Below are 15,054 nucleotides of genomic sequence, written 5' to 3'. Positions count from 1 at the left end.
TGCTCTATCGCACTTCCATCAGAATTCAATTTTCAGTTGCTGGACATGCGACATGTAGCGCATTTTTGCTTGCGAGGTAAATTGTATGTGAGACAATGCCACCGTGGAGGACTCATAAGATTACGAAGCTGCCAGTAGTAGTAGGTGCCTATGATTTGGGAAAAAGAGCAATTCAAGCCACAAATGAAAGGTAGCAAGAACTCACTACCAGTCATGAGAATACCAAACTAATTTCTTTCAATGCAACGGCATTGTAGCATATGTTGAACAAGAGGAAGACATAACATTCAACTTTCCATGGAAATTTAATGCACACCAGCAGCAATTGCAAACACCAATTCAATTTTCGTAACCATGATAGCATCAAAAAATGTCAAAACTGAGGCAATCAATCGATGCCTCACAATGATGAATCTTGTTGTCTAGAACTGAGCTGTCAGTGTCAGCATACAGAGAATATCCTTACACCGCCAACACAGCTTGCATACTTGTTTCCTTCTGCTAATGTCCAAAAAAGGTACAATCTGATTACTGCTGCATAAAATGTACGGGCCTTTTCACATAGCCTTGAATGTCGCTATCTGAGCTAACTGCATATGAGACATTCTTCTTCATCCCTTGATGAGCCACAAGCACAAATTGTTGATGTGCCTGTCATCAATTGAAGCAAAAAATTTGCAAGATTTTGTGCAAACAGGACCATGTTGAGATATAACTCCCAGATCTGGTGCACCTTCCAAACACAGAGCTTTTAAAAGCATAAAAATCAGCCGCATTTCTCAGGATCTGGAAAGCCTGCTGGTGAAATAATAGCCACAGCTGGTGGTGACAAACTTGCATAAAGATGGTCAACCTGTACTCCCAAACCCTCCACCCAAAAAGCAGAGCGTTTTGCAGCCATATGGCATGGTCAAATCACTCATGCAACCAATTAACTCATTTATCCGTAGTCCGGAATAAATTATGCACATAGCCAGCACCTTCAAAATCGGTGTTGCTGCCAGAATTCTGAGCCTAAGTCATGGATATAAAGATTCCGACATATGCCTGCAGAATATCCACAGAAGGCCAAACAAAAGCCATAGAGCAAAAAGGTCGACTCAATGCACATTGCATTGCTGCACGAAAGGATGATGATAGTTCACATATTTCTCCCATAAAGGCTTGTAGCTGCTCATTGCTAACTTTAACCATGGCTTCATGTTTCCATTATAGTGCACAACAGCCCCCGATTCAATGACCTGTGGATCGACATTAGGATCATAACCTAAGCCCAATATATGCCATTCACGGTCCAGCGGCTCTGTCAAGCCATAGAATGTCAAAAGACCTGGAGGTAATGTGCCAAGCTTCCATAGAGTTCTATCCACATTCTGTTCTTGCCAGTAATGGTACCTGCTGGTGACGTTGACCTTCCTCCAGGCTACCAGGTCGAAAACATTCATCCCGAAGGCCCAGCCACAGGCATCAGGGTCAAAGTTTGCCCTGATCTTGGGATGCGAAAAATTCAGATACTTGTGATACCTGTGAAAAGTTTCCAAACAAGTCTCCACGGCACCAATGACGTTACCATGCAGATTCAAAGAAAACAACTCTGTTAACTCCTTTTGAACCACAACATCATCGTCAAGAAAAACAACCTTTTTCAAGGCAGGATAAACTTCTGGAATGTAAAAGCGGAGATGATTCAGCATCGACAAATACTTTGGATTCCGGAATTTCACTGCACTCTTGGGATCCTGAGCTCCCTTGAAGTAATAACTCTGAGTTTCTGCATCCTGTAGCTGCTTCATCACTGGCACATATGAAGCATTCAGCCACGTGAAGCTGTCAATATCTTTCACTTCCACAGTTGCCCCTTTGTAGTCATTCATTCCAAACCATGCCTGCATTGCCCCAAAGTTCACTTTGTCGGTGACCACATGAAACACGTGCTTCTCAGGGTGCTCTGCATTCAGAACTGTAGAATTGACGACTACGGACGTTGCCAACACATTGTCTGAGAAAATACAGAAATGATAGAGACTGTTGTCTGTGAGTTTAGGAGAATGAGTTTGCCTTGCCACCCGATTCCTAAGGTCTGGATCTGTGGCCCATTCCATTGTTAACCTGCTTCCCAAGCAATACAAACCCTTCGGAACAGCCTCAGCTGCAAGCTGACCAAAAGTGGTGCTCTGTAGGGTAGCTGCATTAATTCTCTCCTCTAACCCTTGAATTTGAGCTTTGAGTTTCATGATCATTGTTGCACTGTCAAAATGTAGCTCCTTTGCCTGATATAGCAGTGATGCAAGCTCTCGCATCACAGGTTCAGCCTCCTGTAGAGTTAATGGATAGCCTCTTGTTGCTGATTTGGACAGAAGTTCCTGACAAGCACGTATTTGTACACTAAGCTCCCATGCAAATTCAAGATTGTTGTACTCCTTTGCCATCACAACATATGACTTCGCCAAAGTCATCTGATCCCCAAGCTGCCTAGTTACAGAACTTGCACTGAGCATCTCCTCTGTCAAGTTCAATGCATCTGCACTTGCTCTTACAGCTGAAACCTCCTTGACAACCTGCACCTCTAATGACATAATTTAGTACATGTTACTACTACAGAAAAATAGCGAAATGTATGCACCCTTCACCATATATGAAGTTCATATTGCAATGAAATTAGATATAAAAGATCTGAGCATACTAATAATTGCACCAAGAAGTTGATATGTATGGCCTAAATCCTATGAAAGAGGCACACTGTTTGGGCTCATGTTTATTAAGCCAAAGGCCACACACTTGCAAAGCAGAATTAAAACCCTGCCTCCCTAATTCTTTAAAATCCTCTCAGTTGTTAAGTATGTGACTTTCACGTGACACTATGATGGGCTTAACCTGTTGAGTTGTTCTTACATCTGTTGCGCATTGGTTTGGTATCAAAGCAATGGCAACCTCGCTAATCTTAGCCCCCTTGATTCCTGTATCTTGTGTTTTGGATGTGTTTTGAGAATGGACTCCTCCCATTCGAGGAAAGGCAGGATCCACCAATATGAACAGTCTGCTCCAGCGTGGCAGAACGCAAACACTAATCAACACAAGGTTGCCATCATGGCAAACCTGTAAGAGGGTGAGATAGTCCCTTTGAGCAAAGGCTTTTATTACTCTTGCACATTGAGGAACTCTTAAGAGACGATGTCAGGTTTAGCGGAATTGAAATGGTGAAGATGTAGGTTTTACACTTCCACGATCCTTTCCTTTCTTTCCTTGCGGTAGTGATTCCTTTTAGCCCGAATGATGGTTCTTTTTACCTTTCCCTGAAGAGAGGGAATGAGAGAGTGCCATAGAGATGTGTAGAGGGACAGAGAGAGAGAGCGAGAGAGAGAGCGAGAGAGAGAGAGAGAAAAGGAGAATGACACCCGACAGGGTCCCAACCAACCCTCTCAAGGGTTGACTTCCACATTGTTGCTCATATGGTATTTGCTTTTGATTGCGTAAATGGAATGTACAGACATGCAATACCTCAAGTGCAGACTCTATTGACTCGAATGATGACTATCGCTACGGTAACTCCTCAAGATGAGGCACCTCCGGGGCTGATTTGATGCACCTTCGAATCCTTCTCAATGTGGGACTGCGGATGGCCACCAAGGGGTAGATATGGGGCTAAATTGCTCCCCTGATGTGAGAGGAATGAAGGGCTGAAAACACAGATCTTGATGATGGCGATGATGGACAGCAATGGAGCACTCGATGACATCGAGGGAATGGCCGAGGAGAGGCTCGATGGGCTGCCGAAGTACTGGACTGCAACAAAGAGGCTAGCAATGGCAAATCCTGCGCACTTCCGGCAATGGAAGGGCTGAAAACTGAACACGCTGGCTGATCTGCAGGCTTAGAGTACGCTAGGGCTGAAATCTGCACACGCTGGTGATGCTCTGCCACAAACGCTGGTGCTAAAGGGAGAAAAAACGCTAGGGCTGATTTCTCCTTTGCTAGCACTAGACCATCTCAGAGAAAGTGCTGGCTCTCTCGTTATACCATATAGGCCAAGTTTACTGGTTATAAACTCCTATAGGTCGAGGTGGGGTAAACTATCCACCAACCCAACAAATTAAATCATTAAATGATTTATTAATAAGTTTGGCCAGGGGGTAAGTTTCTTGGTAAATCATTAAATGATTTATTAATAAGTTTGGCCAAGGGGTCGGTTTCTCGGTGAAACTGCCGCACTCTGCCCACCTGGAAATCCAACATAACAGTTCAACAATCTGTGATCACAGACTGACAATCTGCCTAAGGAATTGGATGAAGAGAACTCGAGAGTACTTCCCGGATTCTCACAAAGAGCTCACCAAAACAAACTAGTCATCCTCTGTGTAACACACAACCTGTAACGCCTCATCCGAACATCATCCTTGACAGAGAACCAGAGACTATCTCTCCATTTTGAAAAAAGGGATTGTCTCTTCATTGTGAGGCATATCAAACACACCCTCAAAATCAGGATCTGTAGCATGTTAAACTCTCATATCCTTAAACTCAAATAGCAGCGATGGCTCATACTTGTAACTTGCAAGTTCTTACTTGTAACTTGCACATTCTTTCTTTCGCTACACATGAGCAAATCTGAAACAGGAACAAAAAATAAATTTTCTCATTCTATCTATTTATTGGACAACTTAGCTTGATTAAGAAAGTACTTCAAGCTCTAGTGATCTGTATGAACAGTAATATTAGCCCCAAGTATATAATGCAAAGAATGCATGGGGGCCAAAATATTCATTTTCGTAAATCTATACTACTATCTCTACCTTGGTGAGCAACCTACTCTCATAGGCAACCACATGCCCATCCTACTGTAATACTACTTTGGACTCCCAAAAGGCTACCATATGCATCACAATGTATTTCAAAAGACTTCTAAGGATCTGGTATCACCGAATAGGTCTTGTAGTACGCTTTTCCTTGAGATGCTCAAACGCATGAGACTGAGTGCGGGCAGGGGGGAGAGAGAGAGAGAGAGAGAGAGAGAGAGAGAGAGAGAGAGAGAGAGAGAGAGAGAGAGAGAGATGAAATGAAATGTAATATTAACATCTTCAAAAGGCCAAAATGACCTATAAGACCAAAAGGTTACATGTGGTGAATATAATACCAGGTCTGGGTACAAAAAGTACTAAGAATTGAAAAGAAAATAGTGGGTAGGGGTGGGGTGAAATCTGATACAAAGGGAATACAAAGGGTGAGCTGATACAATGGAGCTCTCTAACATTAGCGGCATCATATACATATACATCAGTATCCAAAAGGCTATATAGGTTGAATGTCCTCCAAGGTAGGCACTCTGTCAGGACGGCTCCTATGTTGCGCTAGTATGGTATGGATTCTCTATCGCAATCTACGTCGATGTCGAGAGAGCCCCCTCATCCGTGGGCGACGGGACCGCCCCAACTCTATCGCCCGATCAAGCAGTATGCCTCTGGTGCTGCTATGTTGTGGGGGTTGCTCGAACTCAAAGAAATCTGTAATATTCCACTGTCGCTGGATCTCTCTCATTGTACCCCTCTTCAAGAGGTCCTCTCTGTGTTTGCAAATCTCCAATTAGTATAATCCGAGGCATCTCTGATCCTGGTATCTCATGACTCTAGAAAGTGGTCCAAAACCCTCTCTAAATAGACAGTGAGAGCGGCCTCTATCTCATAGTATACTAGGCAGTGACATATGTGATGTAGCTCTGTCTCGGACTCTATCTGGCACACGTGACAAATCTTGGACTCAACGGGTACTCCTCTAAATCTGTCTGTCTCGATCTCTAGCTGATCTGAGGATGTGCATATCTGACCAATAGCACAGCGTATGAGTATCCCGTGGGATAGATGAGTATCCATGTATCCTGGCCTGATCACAAAACCATCCTCCATGAGCTAGAGAAGATCCTCTCTATAGAAAGTCATCTTTCTACCCTACTCATGTGTAGGTTGTATCCATGTCCTCTTCGTATCCAGCTGAATCAAGTCCTGTCTGATGAGCCTGGTAATCTCTGCCCTAGTGAGGGAGATGGAGGGTGCATCCAAAGAGTATTGAAATGGGGGTAGCCCATCCATACTAAAGCCATGTAACTGAAACCAAGATGCCATCTCTGCATACCAGCATGATCTATCTCCCTGTAATGCCAGTTGTCGCGAAGACTCTATCTAGTGCTAATCGAGCATATCTGTCTCTAGGGAGAGCCTAGGTGCTATGCATAAATGAAACTGATCGAGTGAGTGCCTCCACTACCAATGGAGGAGCAGTGAGCTCCGTCCTAAAAATGTCATGTGGTATTGAGGCCTTGGCCCTAATCATCCGAGAAATCATAGACACCAAGGGCCTCTCCATACATCTCCATCCATGAGTACTGCTCACTCTGCTATGATGATCAACCGAGGAGCCCCATATCTCCACTCCATACAACATGGCCGAAGTGACCAAAGTGTAACTATGTCAGACTTTGTAAATAATTAATTTATTTACGAGAAAAGAATTATCTAATTAGTTGTGTGCACATCAGAATAGATTTAGCAGTTTTGGGGCCTCAGGTGCGCCCAAGTTTGGGCCAGTGCACCTCAGGGAGACCCTAGCAGAAAATACCCTTAAGCCCTAGCGATTGAGAAATCGGGTCTTCAATGAAGGGGTAGATAGTAGCCTCAGATTTCAGGCTCAGAAAAAATACGCGCTAGTACAAGCACAGGAATGAGATGGGGTCCTTAGAACAACAATAATCCTAAGGCCTGAATTATTTTACGGCCTTATGATAAGTCAATTAAATTATTTTAAATTGTCTACGCTGGACCAAATGGCCGGACAAGTGCGAACAGGTAATGCCAGAGCAGTGCTGGTCGACGATGCGCTAGGAAGCAGCTAACATTTTCATTTGTTGCATCTATGTGTGCAGTTGTGTACTTAATTGCACATTTCACTAACTAGCAAAGGATTTTTAAAGTCAAAAGTTGAATGGGTTTTAAGTTTTAAAGTAAGTGTGCGACTTGGCACACTTTCCCATGCAATCTCTCTCCCTCCCCCTCACTCCCTCTCTTCATGCTAGCGCCCCCTCTTCTGGGAGGCTATAAGAGAACAGCCCCTCCCCCTCTTGCCAGGTTGGCAGTACACTACCCCCCCCCCCCCCCAAGTTGACCATCCTCTACGCAGTGAAGCTCTCCATTGAAGCTTGAGAGCAGCACCTTGCGGTGTATGTGGAGGCTCTGAGCACCCGTCACCTAGAACAAGGCCTCTCATGGTTACTTGCAGCTTTGGGAGAAGTTTCATCGCATAAAGTAGTAGAAAACTCTCTTTCTCCCTTGTCTAGTTGCTGCAAATTCCCTGTTTTCAGCCCCTAATCACTTGTATTAGGGTGAATTTCAACAAAGTCTTAATGGAATCTCATTCCCCACTACCTACTCTACACATACACCAAGTTTGGAGCATTTCCATCACGAAAAGGACCTCCAATTTGGCATTGGAACACGCTCAGGTAACAATTTCTGGTTATGTGCAGAAAATTACAGCAAGCGTGTGTGTGTGTGTGTTTTGCATGTTTCTGTGGTTGGTTGATTGCAAGAATGATTACGTCCAAAGTGGCACAGTTAGCGGAAGATAGACCCTCATTCGTGAGAGCTTCCGATGAGTTTTGTGGAAGGTAGACTCTCCCCTACGAGAGCTTCCCAAAATCTTGCAGAAGAGGATAGATCCTCTCAGTAGTGTGTTTCAGCGTACTTGATTTTTGCAAGAGAGAGAGATGTGTCTGTTTCACAACTTTCTTCCTCTTTAGAGCAAAAAAGACTTAAGCTATTAGAAAGTTATAAAGATTGTTTTGCAGATGAACTTCCAAATGAACTCCCACCTTCGCGACCTGAGGATCATACAATTGATTTGATCCCAGGAAGTTCTCCTCCAAATTAGTCCCCTTATCGAGTTAGTCTAATGCAGCAAGAGGAAATTCTCGAGCAGGTTAACGAACTTTTGGAGAAGGGCTTAATAAGGCCTAGTACTTCTCCATATTGTTCACCTGTCTTGCTAGTACAGAAAAAGGATGGCACATTCCGCACGTGCATAGACTATAGATCTCTAAACAAGATCACAATCAAGAATCGATTTCCAATCCCTAGGATTGACGACATTCTTGAAAAGTTAACAAGGAGCAAATGTTTTTGGTCGTATAGACTTGAAGAGCGGTTATCATCAAATCTGCAGATGCTCTCTCCAGGCGTCCAAAGATCAATGCACTAACAACAATTTATCATGAGGAACTAGAATCTCTCAGCGAGATGTATCCTCAAGATCCAAACTTCGCCACAATTTGGGCAGATCTTCAAGCTGGTCACTCAAGGCCACCTTATTCCATTAGGGATAATACGCTCTATCGTCAACAAGCAATATGCATAGCTCAGCCCTTACGACAGAAGGTGATGGATGAAGCACATAATTCTCCTCATACCGGCCATCGGGGAATTGCTTCCACCACTAGTGCCCTTGAAAGGTATTTCTTTTGGCCAACACTCCGTGCGGACATTGAAAAACATGTACGTGAGTGTTTAGTCTGCCAAAAAGTAAAATATGACAGACATAAAGTTTATGGCAAGCTTAAGCCGCTCCCTTTGCCTAACACGCCATGGGAAAGTATTGCCATGGATTTTATTACGGATCTTCCTAGATCCAAGAATGGAAATGATGCAATCTGGACTATAGTAGACGCATTCAGTAAGCGAGCACATTTTCTTCCAGTAAAGAAGACGATCAAAGCTGATCACGTGGCTAGAATATTTCTAGCTCAGATTTTTAAACACCATGGATTGCCAAAGATATTGTCAGCGATAGAGATCCCCGCATGACTAGTCTATTTTGGCAGGCATTGTTCGAAAACTTGAGAACTAAGCTTGATTTTTCATCAGCTTATCATCCTCAAACAGATGGTCAAGGCAAAATCGCTAATGCCACTGTTTTAGATCTCCTCAAGTGCTATGTTTCGGAACGACAATCCGAATGGGAACAGTACTTACCAATAGTTGAGTTTGCGTATAATAATACCATACATTCCTCAACTGGTAAAGCTCCCTTCGAAATTATTTATGGGAAGCCACTCTTACTTCCTATTATGGTGACCAAAGAAAACATCTTCGCCGCATATGAATTTGTGCGCAATATTGATATTGCCCATCAACAAGTAAAGCAAGCGATTCTTCGTACTCAAGAGCAACAGAAGAGAAAAGCAGTCAACACAGAAGAAATCTCAATCTTGAAAAAGGACAATATGTCCTGCTTCGGTTTGAGAAAGCTAGATTGAAAAAGCGGGTCGGCAAAGGGAAAGTTGTCAAACTTTCCCATAGATTTTACGGCCCTTTCAAAATTACAGATAAAGTCAATGACGTGACTTTCCGATTGGATTTGCCTTCTAACTGGCGCATCCATAATGCTTTTCATGTCAGTCTCCTTCGACCATATGTTGGACCTCCTCCAGTGGCGCCAGTACAAGAAGATCCTCCAGAAGTACAAGAAGATCCTCCAGAAGTCGAAGAGACTGAGGAAATCCTTCAACCTGAACAGATAATACACCACTCGAAGAGACAACTCAAGTCGGGGAGTCTACATCGAAACTATTTAGTCAAGTTCAAGAATTACACTCCTTTAGATGCAAAGTGGATGACTGAGTCCGATCTTAAGGACTACCCACACATCTTGCATAGTTATGTTGACGCTCTACAGTTGAGGTCAACTGTTTAGAACCAAGAGGGATGTAACTATCTCAGACTTTGTAAATAATTAATTTATTTACGAGAAAAGAATTATCTAATTAGTTGTGTGCACATCAGAATAGATTTAGCAGTTATGGGGCCTCAGGTGCGCCCAAGTTTGGGCCAGTGCACCTCAGGGAGACCCTAGCAGAAAATACCTGAAGCCCTAGCGATTGGGAAATCAGGTCTTCAATGAAGGGGTAGATAGTAGCCTCAGATTTCAGGCTCAGAAAAATTACGCGCGCTAGTGCAAGCACAGGAATGAGATGGGGTCCTTAGAACAACAATAATCCTAAGACCTGAATTATTTTACGGCCTTATGATAAGTCAATTAAATTATTTTAAATTGTCTACGCTGGACCAAATGGCAGGACAAGTGCGAACAGGTAATGCCAGAGCAGTGCTGTTACGGTGATGCGCTAGGAAGCAGCTAACATTTTCATTTGTTGCATCTATGTGTGCAGTTGTGCACTTAATTGCACATTTCACTAACTAGCAAAGGATTTTTAAAGTCAAAAGTTGAATCGTTTTTAAGTTTTAAAGTAAGTGTGCCACTTGGCACACTTTCCCATGCAATCTCTCTCTCTCTCCCTCACTCCCTCTCTTCATGCTAGCGCCCCCTCTTCTGGGAGGCTATAAGAGAGCAGCCCCTCCCCCTCTTGCCAGGTTGGCAGTGCACTACCCCCTCCAAGTTGACCATCCTCTACGCAGTGAAGCTCTCCATTGAAGCTTGAGAGCAGCACCTTGTGGTGTATGTGGAGGCTCTGAGCACCCATCACCTAGAACAAGGCCTCTCATGGTTGCTTGCAGCTTTGGGAGAAGTTTCATCGCGTAAAGTAGTAGAAAACTCTCTTTCTCCCTTGTCTAGTTGCTGCAAATTCCTGTTTTCAGCCCCAAATCACTTGTATTAGGGTGAATTTCAGCAAAGTCTTAATAGAATCTCATTCCCCACTACCTACTCTACACATACACCAAGTTTGGAGCATTTCCATCGCGAAAAGGACCTCCAATTTGGCATTGGAACACGCTCAGGTAACAATTTCTGGTTATGTGCAGAAAATTACAGCAAGCGTATGTGTGTGTGTGTGTGTGTGTGTGTTTTGCATGTTTCTGTGGTTGGTTAATTGCAGGAATGATTACGTCCAAAGTGGCACAGTTAGCGGAAGATAGACCCTCATTCGTGAGAGCTTCCGATGAGTTTTGTGGAAGGTAGACTCTCCCCTACGAGAGCTTCCCAAAATCTCGCAGAAAAGGATAGATCCTCTCAGTAGTCAGAGAGCAGTTCTTCTACTCTCTCAGTCAGAAGCAGAAAAAGGCCAAGAAAGAATAGGGACGGGCTTTCGCCCCGTTCCCGTGCTTGTAAAGATTCTCCCTTAGTAATAAAGATATTCTCTTTATGGGGGGGGACCAGCCCATCTTCTGGTCCCCAATGAAGTGTCAAGCTTTCTCTCTCTCTCTAATTCTCTTGAGTATTTGAAGTGCAATTAAACGTCAGTTTACGCTTCCGTATTTTTGTGACACAAAGTGTCAAAGAGCCAAAGCTTTGCCCGAGGTTCCTGTAACTGAACCTGCGAACATATCCTCTTAAGTCTCCCCAATGCTGCATAGACTCTAGTCAATCGCGTATCTGTTGCACGTCTCAGGGAAAATATTGGACCACTGAAAACCGCCCCCTTACCCAATGCGTCGTAGTGTTAAACACCATTACCTTGGTCTTACCAAGGTTCACAGACAATCCACTGTCCCGTGCAAATACATGCAGTGCATTCAAATGACGTTGCATCCCCTCTCGAGAATCTGAGATCAGCATAATATCATCAACAGATAATAGCAACAGAATCCATGTCCCTGGAAGATGAGCAACTCTATCACCCTCTGACTGTACATAATCTAAAAACTCATCTACACATATCCCAAAGAGCCTCGGAGATAGGGGATAGCCCTGCTTCACCCCAATGGTGGAGTGAACCATGCCGGACATGCCCTAAGTAGTGCGTACCTGTCCTACCACTGTCCTGTATAAAGCAAAGATCCCCCAAATCAGCTCTATGAACACCCCCATGTCCTGCAACAATCTGCGTATATCCCAAAGAGCGTCGGAGATAGGGGACAGCCCTGCTTCACCCCAATGGTGGAGTGAACCATGTCGGACATGCCCTGAGTACTGCGTATCTGTCCTACCACTGTCCTGTATAAAGCTAAGATCCCCCAAATCAGCTCTGTGGGCACCCCCCAGTCCTGCAATCTGCGTATGAGTCTGGCTTGTGGCACTGTATCAAAGGCTTTGCGGAAATCCACAAAGCTACAATATATCCTCCTGCCATGGTGTCTATCCTCCTCAATAATGGCTCCGAGTGTCAAAATTTGGTCAAGAGTGGAGAAACGTCTCCTGAACCCTGCCTGACCTGCTGCCCGTATGCCCTCTCTCTCTACCCATCCACTCAACTCATGCTCAAGAATTGATGCATATAGCCTAACCAGAGTGTGACCAACCATGATGGTGCGGTAATTCCCGAGAAGCATAGGATCTCCCGACTTGACGATAGGCACAGTCGTGGACATATTAAACATCATAGCAAGAGGCTCTGCAAGCATATCTTTGGCATGGATGAAATGCTCTGTTACCAAACCATCATGATCATGTGCTCTTCTTGTCTTCATCCTGTCAATGGATTTCCTTACCCTCTCAGTAGTAAAGAAAGTACATGTTTCTGGGTATGCCTCTGGAGGGTCAGGCAAAGGTGGCTGCCCCGATGCTATATAGAGAGATGTAGCATATTCCCCCCATGTCTCTGTGGAAGTGATGGCTGGCGATGGAGAGTGCTCATTGAAAAGCCTCCATGCCTCACTAGAGTCTTGACTAGAGAGAGAGAGAGAGAGAGAGAGAGAGAGAGAGAGAGAGAGCGTAACCGGCAAGCCACTAGCAAGGCAATAGAGTCACTAAATTGAACTGAAACAACCACTTGAGAGAGAAATATCATACTATAAACAGGAGACAAGGAGTGGCGAAGTTCCACTCCCAAAAGCATTGGCCCCTAAGTTAAGCACCCCTTTCGGTCCTTTTTGTAATCATAATTCCTAGTTACAACCACGACTAGAGACTGCAATCGTGCACCAATGCATTGATCTACCAAAGAGAACTTGTCACAAATCAACCCTAGAAGTGAGGCGCATAACACAAATCAGCCCTTTTTTTTATAAGCCAAGGGACTGGATAATCGAAAAGCCAAAGATCGGACAAATGAAAAGCCAAAGGTCAGAGACACTCAAAAGGATAGGCCAATACCTATATAAAGACTCCTTCGAGAGCATGTAAGGAAGAAGAATGCAGCATCAATTTTTGAGTGACCTCTCTTTGATCCAAGAAGTAAATCTTGAGAAACAGGACAAACCAAAACCCGTCAAGATTTGTGCGGACCTGGAGGAATCTATCATTTGTGAAGAAGATCAAGGCTTTGAGGCTTGAGCACTTGTAAAGATCAAGAAGGTCTTGAGCACTTGTTACAACAACTTGTATTGGCCATCTTTTGCAATACAAAAGGAATACTCTTTGGGGGCGCTCATCTTGAGAGCCAACGCTTCTAGGGAAGGAACTCTGGCTTCCTCTCTCTCTCTCTCTCTCTCTCTCTCTCTCTCTAACAATCCGATCTTTCCCACTTTAGAAGAGTGCGATGGCTTCAGAGTCAACTTCATGCAAATATGAAGAGGAGAACAACATCAATGATATGGATAACATGGATGTGCTTGAATTGTTGTGATTCACCAACATATATGATTGAAATGTTGATTTTACGTTGTATTCACATTTCACCGCACCTAAAGTTATCTAACTCTCCAGGATGATAATACAAGAGATTGCACATGCGCCCATATACTTTTCATCACGATTGACCATCAGGAACGTGGGCAAACTAGGGCTGAATTTTCATGCATTACCTACTTGGAAACATTACCTTCTTGTAGCTAATTTCATAATTCATATTGATCATCATATTTTGAGATACTTCTTGTCACAACCAAAGCTATCGGACAAACAGATGAGATAGGCAAATCTTTTGTCTTTCATTTTTAAGATTGTTTACGTAGAGGAGGAGAAGAATGTGGTTGCCTATGTTTTATCTCGCAAATCACAAATTTCAGCAATCATTGCTATTTTTAATCATAATTTGGATGACATGCGACAAATATATGCTATAGATCTCGATTTTCTAAGCAATTATGACAGCTTACAGGATGGTGAGGCTGTTCACATTATGCTCTCAAAGAACCTTTCTTTAAAAAGACAACCAAGTTGTGTGTCACACGTTCAACAACTTCAAAAGTGTTGATTGAACGTATAATCCACCTTTTTCACGACATTGTGGAATTGAGACTACATGAAAAGCGATAGATACTTACTTCTTTTGGCTTCAACTCAAGGCAGATGTGGACACTTTTGTGCGTATATGTTGGGTATGCCCAAAAGTAAGTATAACATACATAAAACACGAGGACTACTGTAGCCTGCTACCTTTGTCGATTCCAGATTGACCATGGGAGAGTATTGCTATGGACTTTATCTTTTATCTTCCGAAGACAGGGTAAGCATGATGGCATACGGATTGTTATAGACAGGTTTAATAAGCAAGCTCATTTTAATCCTGTAAAGAAGACGATTAAAACATATCTTATGGCAAAGTTGTTTTGTAAGGTGTAGCAGAAGTGAATGTTGAACTTTGCTCAAGATGAGTGCTCCGAACTGTGCTCAAGGTTCCTTTTACTTATGGAAGGGAGAGCCTTCCGTTCTTTAATGAGAGAGTGCATTGGACACAAACAAAGTGAATGGACACTGTGAATGAAGGTGCTGAAATTGAGAGATAGAGAGAGAAGAATACGACACCAGAATGTTGTCAAACCCTCCTCCGAAGGCCCCACTCTCTATGGCGAGAGCGGTCTACTTATGATTGCACAAATGTCTACAATGCTTGGACTTGCCGACGATGTCAACGACGATGAGGACGACGACAAGACGGGCTGAAATCTGAAAATGCTAAGGGCTGAAATTTGCAAATCTTTATCTGCTGAATTCTGACTCTATGTCGGTGACGATGTCGATGACGACGATACGACGACGACGTGCTGAACACACAGATGCTGAAATCTGCATTTCCGGGCTGAATCTGCGAACTTTGCGGGATCTGACCTTGCGGCGAGGATCTACTGCGGGAAGGTGAGATCTGCGAGGTTCGAGACTTCTTCTGCGAGAGCTAACTGCTGAAAACTGATGGTTGTGGAGATTCCGTCGCGAAGATCTGCAAAAACGCTGAAGTGT

At 43.7% G+C, this 15,054-nt stretch overlaps 1 protein-coding gene across 4 annotated transcripts in view; it reads right to left on the bottom strand.

Annotated features, from left to right (window-relative positions):
- Positions 1-321: 321 nt before the first annotated feature.
- LOC147465519 (putative galacturonosyltransferase 10) overlaps positions 322-15,054 on the bottom strand; it is a 39,815-nt gene continuing 25,082 nt past the window's right edge. For all 4 annotated transcript variants that reach the window (XM_086520490.1, XM_086520488.1, XM_086520493.1 and 1 more), the window contains one exon: positions 322-2,558. In XM_086520490.1, coding sequence (XP_086376616.1) covers positions 1,101-2,558 — 1,458 coding nt within the window. In that variant the 3' untranslated portion in view covers positions 322-1,100. The remainder of the gene's footprint in view (positions 2,559-15,054) is intronic.

Source organism: Adiantum capillus-veneris, chromosome 1, assembly GCF_014529385.1.
Source record: "Adiantum capillus-veneris isolate H3 chromosome 1, ASM1452938v2, whole genome shotgun sequence".
Taxonomy (NCBI): Eukaryota; Viridiplantae; Streptophyta; class Polypodiopsida; order Polypodiales; family Pteridaceae; genus Adiantum; species Adiantum capillus-veneris.
The sequence above is the reverse complement of the archived record's forward strand: the minus strand, read 5'-3'. Positions and strand labels throughout refer to the sequence as shown.